This window comes from Coregonus lavaretus (genome assembly GCF_964263955.1).
Source record: "Coregonus lavaretus genome assembly, contig: HAP1_SCAFFOLD_3497, whole genome shotgun sequence".
In the NCBI taxonomy this organism is placed as follows: Eukaryota; Metazoa; Chordata; class Actinopteri; order Salmoniformes; family Salmonidae; genus Coregonus; species Coregonus lavaretus.
In genome coordinates this window covers 40,001-45,000 of record NW_028158614.1, presented here as the reverse complement: position 1 = coordinate 45,000, position 5,000 = coordinate 40,001, and the positions used below count along the sequence as shown (strand labels likewise).

The window sequence follows — 5,000 nt, the reverse complement described above, 5'->3', positions numbered from 1 at the left end:
CCCCAAGAAGGCTACAAAGGCAGCCAAGCCCAAAGCCGCCAAGCCCAAGGCAGCCAAGGCCAAGAAGGCAGCCCCCAAGAAGAAGTAAACCTATTACAAACAGTGTTCTACTCGATACATGTTGTACCACAAAAGGCTCTTTTAAGAGCCACCCACCTCTTTCCATAGAAAGCGCATTGATTTCCATGTACTACCTGTCGTGGAAAAGAAATTACGCACACTAGGCTACTTTTACGCACACAACATTGTCCCACTCTGGGTGTGTGCGAAGGGAGAGGCATATAATAGAGGGCCAAAATGGCTCAGAAATTCGACCTCACGAGTGCACCCTCACCAGCCATTTTTATATATGAGCCACTGGGCTATTCCCGTTCAGAGGCAGGCTGCTGTGATGTGTTACAAGTGCCATGTAATAACAATAACAATACTATAGTGGCTTCGAATTGAAACTCACGAGTGCACCCTCAACAGCCATTTTTATATATGAGCCACTGGGCTATTCCCGTTCAGAGGCAGGCTGCTGTGATGTGTTACAAGTGCCATGTAATAACAATAACAATACTATAGTGGCTTCGATTTCAAACTCAAGAGTGCACCCTCACCAGCTGTTTGTTTCCCATTTGGAGAGAAATAATGTGTGGATGTCATTTCGGACATTTTGGCGCTCACGCGAAATGACACAAAGTAACAAAGTCGGAGGGAAACAAAGTAGCCTCTCACTCGCTGCCTGTGGGTGGGAACCGGCTTAGGGCTGTCTGTCTGTCCATCTGTCTGTCCCTCGCTCCAATTGGATAAGGCCACACCGGCCCGGTGGCCAATCGTTGCCTCTTGTGGCGAGGTATATGTACGGCTCTCGAAGTGGCGAGCGGCTCATTCAGACTTTCTGTGACTTTCTCAAGCTACCAATATGAGCGGAAGAGGCAAAACCGGAGGCAAGGCCAGGGCGAAGGCAAAGACCCGTTCATCCCGTGCTGGCCTCCAGTTCCCCGTGGGCCGTGTGCACAGGCTGCTGCGCAAAGGCAACTACGCCGAGCGTGTGGGCGCTGGCGCACCAGTCTACCTGGCCGCCGTACTCGAGTACCTGACTGCTGAGATCCTGGAGTTGGCCGGCAACGCTGCCCGTGACAACAAGAAGACTCGTATCATCCCCCGTCACCTGCAACTGGCCGTCCGTAACGACGAGGAGCTGAACAAACTGCTCGGCGGTGTGACCATCGCTCAGGGTGGTGTGCTGCCCAACATCCAGGCAGTCCTACTCCCCAAGAAGACCGAGAAGGCAGTCAAAGCCAAGTAAATTCGCTACTGCGACTTCAACTTGACTACTCAACCCCCAAAGGCTCTTTTAAGAGCCAACCACCTAGCTCTCCAAAAGCGCAAAGTACCTTTCTATGACCGCAATACATTGAGTGGGTGTATACACAACTATTTCGACATTCTGTGCCCACATGAGGCCTTGCATGAACAACAACACCTACTTGGCCTCATTTGCCATAGCAGGCTAGCATTAGATGATACGTGCCTATAAGCTGTCACTCTTGACTTTGGCGACTATTATTGCGCGTAAAGGGCCGGCGGCGTCCTATTGCGCGCGCACCGGGAGTTTGAGTTTTGGAGAGGCCGGGCCTCCCGTCCAATGGCCAACGGAGGAGGCCTGCGAAACGGGCCAATCGGGGTGGTGGGGAGATGGTGTCCAATCAGCAGGCGCCACTGCCGGCTTTATAAACTTCACATAGGCATTTCGAGGCTATACTCCCGACTGTCAGAGCAGCGCCATGGCCAGAACCAAGCAAACCGCTCGCAAATCCACCGGTGGCAAAGCCCCCAGGAAGCAGCTCGCCACTAAGGCTGCTCGCAAGAGTGCCCCGGCCACCGGCGGTGTGAAGAAGCCTCACCGTTACAGGCCCGGCACCGTGGCTCTGAGAGAGATCCGTCGTTACCAGAAGTCCACTGAGCTACTCATCCGCAAGCTGCCCTTCCAGCGCCTGGTGCGAGAAATCGCCCAGGACTTCAAGACCGACCTGCGCTTCCAGAGCTCCGCCGTGATGGCCCTACAGGAGGCTAGCGAGGCTTACCTGGTCGGCCTGTTCGAGGACACCAACCTGTGCGCCATCCACGCCAAGCGGGTGACCATCATGCCCAAGGACATCCAGCTGGCCCGCCGTATTCGCGGAGAGCGCGCATAAATGAGGATGACCTGAACTCGAATATCCCCCTTTTAAGAGCCACCTCCATATTTCCATCAAAAAGGCACAATTGTTCCATGTATACACGCACCTCTACATTAGCCACCATGTATGTTGTTCACTAACACGTCTAAAAGCTACGTATTGCACCTTTTTAGTTGCCTGAAGTCTAGCTTCAATGTTTGTGTGTGTGTATATACACAACCATCTGGCATCATCCACTTCCTTTGAACTATATAGTAACACAGTAAAATGCTTTACAAAGGAGGGGAAAAAGAAACGAGTGATAATATAGGCCGAATAGTAACAAGAATTGTGTTCAGATGAATAATTGACACTATTAGTTGTGTGTAATAATAGCCTTGCATGCAGTCCAGAAAAAACATTGCATGCCAACTTACTTTGAAAGTCCCATGTTGCAGTGCTGCTGAGAGACTCATGCAGAGGCCCAAACTTTACAATGGAGCACGGAGGCCATCTTGTGGTTAAATGTGGGTACTGCACCTCATGGTGAGTCCCTTTCAGCATTTGCTCTTTAGGCCAGCGTTTCCCAAACGCGGTCCTGGGGTCCACAAGGGGTGCGCGTTTTGCGTTTTGCCCTAGCACTCCACAACTGATTCTAATACTCCCAGCTTGATGATGATGAGTTGATTATTTGAATCAGCTGTGTAGTGCTAGGGCAAAAACTCCCAAAATGTGGCCCGAGTTTGGGAAACCCTGCTTTAGGCTAATACTAGCCTATTAGGATGACTTGGTTCGATCGCTTTAATGGCAACTGCTGAACTCTGGTTTCACTAATTACTTGTCCCAGGTCACCATTATGAATCCAATAGCAAAACAAATGTTTCAAAATAGCTCAATAGTGAAAAAAGGCCAGGAAATGATGGGTTCTCAGCAATATTTCACCAACAACCAATCACTATTCACGCATAGACATTAGGATCATCAACAAATATTCCTAAGTCATACTACAAAAGGGTTGTAACGAAATGGATTTGTCTGTTCAATGCAAGTTCAACGTCAAAGAAAAAGTGCATCACCACAACAAACGTGTCTTTAGATACACTGTAAAAAATGACTTTGTGGAATGTACTCAAGCTATTACAGTCAACAAAAGCACACGTCATATTGTTGAGTAGATCTTTTTGCTTGTTTTTATGAGTAGATAAGCTTGAGTAAGTTGAGTTGATGTGGTCCAATACATTGAGTAAAGATGATAGAGACGTAAAAAGGATTATATTACGTTGATTCGACTCAAATAGACATTGTGTTATTTTACCTGAATGATTCATCCTATTATGTATTTAGACCAACTTACTTTGGATTCACTCAATCACATCCCTTAAGAGAAAAGGTATCCGGACACCGGGAATCCATTTATTTAAACATCAACGGTTTGCAAAACATCTGTTATTATGAGTTGACAAATTACGTAATTGCAATCAACACTGCAGGTAAATCATGATTGCTGCAGGTAGGCAACACCGTAGAAATAGGAACTACAACACTAACAACAAGTGACATTTACTCCTGATGTACTGACTGACCTGTTGCAACCTCTACAACCACTGTGCTTATTATTTGACCCTGCTGGTCATCTATGAACGTTTGAACATCTTGGAGAAAAATGTGTGAAACCACTGCCTATATGAGGAGCTGTCGTTGTTTGTTTTATTACCACATACTTATGGAAATTGCACCGGTTGAGAGATGATGGCTCTCTTGTGCCTACGGTGAAGGGTACTTCTGATCCAGCAGGTGGTGCTAAGATCCCTCCCTATATGACTTGAATGATGAGTTGATTTATTCCTTATAGCTCCTAATGATTTTAAGGCCAGTGTTGGCAAACATTACTTGTGCTCCAGCAGGTGGCCATGACATCCCTCCCTATATGACTTGACTGACCAGTTAGTTGATGGACTCCTTATAGCTCCTAAATTTAATGATTTTAAGGCCAGTGTTGGCAAACATGACTTCTGCTCCAGCAGGTGGCCATGAAATCCCCCCCTATATGACTTGACTGACCAGGTAGTTGATGGACTCCTTATAGCTCTTAATGATCTCAAGTGTCTGTGTTTTTATGTGGTTAGGAGTTTTGCTCACTGCGTGTCCCCCTTCCATTTCAGTGTTTCCCAACTCCAGCGGTAGAGTAGGCTACCCCCAACAGGACCCATTTTTCTTGTAGGCCTGGACAGCCACAGCTGATTGAACAACCTGTCACCTAAATTACCAAGTCCTCAATGAGTAGAATCAGGTGCAACAACAACAACAACAACAACAACAACAACAACAATATGAGGAGAGGGACACAGTGTACTAGCTGATCTCCCAGTTGTCACAGTTTGGCCTTGTGTTCCACATAGCCTATATCAGTATTTGAGTATGTTTCCCGCGCACGTTAGTTGCTTTCACGTCATCTTTGAAATCGCTCCTCCCTAGTCCCCTAGAACGAGCGCCCTCCCCTTTGCAACGCCTCCGAACATATAACAGAGGCGCGCTTTCTGTGCCGCCGGCCTCAATCAGGTCGACCAAACGCAGATAATAGCGCACCGCGCACCGGCGCTGAAATCATTCATTCACTTGAACTCAACTAGCGAACACACCATGTCCGGAAGAGGCAAAGGCGGCAAGGGACTCGGAAAAGGAGGCGCCAAGCGTCACCGCAAAGTTCTCCGCGATAACATCCAGGGAATCACCAAACCCGCTATCCGCCGTCTGGCTCGCCGCGGCGGCGTGAAGCGTATTTCCGGTCTGATCTACGAGGAGACCCGCGGTGTCCTGAAGGTGTTCCTGGAGAACGTGATCCGTGACGCAGTC

General features: G+C 48.3%; 3 protein-coding genes and 1 pseudogene across 4 annotated transcripts in view; all 4 read left to right on the top strand.

Moving 5' to 3' along the window:
• LOC311123761 (histone H1-like) overlaps positions 1-88 on the top strand; it is a gene marked incomplete at both ends in the record, with an annotated part of 624 nt that extends 536 nt beyond the window's left edge. The window contains one exon of the mRNA XM_084197997.1: positions 1-88. This exon is cut by the window's left edge and continues 536 nt beyond it. Coding sequence (XP_084054123.1) covers positions 1-88 — 88 coding nt within the window.
• An 819-nt stretch (positions 89-907) lies between these two features.
• LOC311123769 (histone H2A) lies at positions 908-1,294 on the top strand (the record flags this gene model as incomplete). Its single annotated transcript, XM_084198004.1, has 1 exon — positions 908-1,294. One exon carries the CDS (start codon positions 908-910, stop codon positions 1,292-1,294), a length of 387 nt encoding a protein of 128 aa, XP_084054130.1.
• A 339-nt stretch (positions 1,295-1,633) lies between these two features.
• LOC311123768 (histone H3.2-like) lies at positions 1,634-2,183 on the top strand (annotated as a pseudogene). Its single transcript has one exon. The product of its transcript is annotated as a histone H3.2-like (transcript).
• Positions 2,184-4,787: 2,604 nt separating this feature from the next.
• The window catches only part of LOC311123765 (histone H4), a gene marked incomplete at both ends in the record, with an annotated part of 312 nt that continues 99 nt past the window's right edge, over positions 4,788-5,000 (top strand). Inside the window, one exon of the mRNA XM_084198001.1 lies at positions 4,788-5,000. This exon is cut by the window's right edge and continues 99 nt beyond it. Coding sequence (XP_084054127.1) covers positions 4,788-5,000 — 213 coding nt within the window.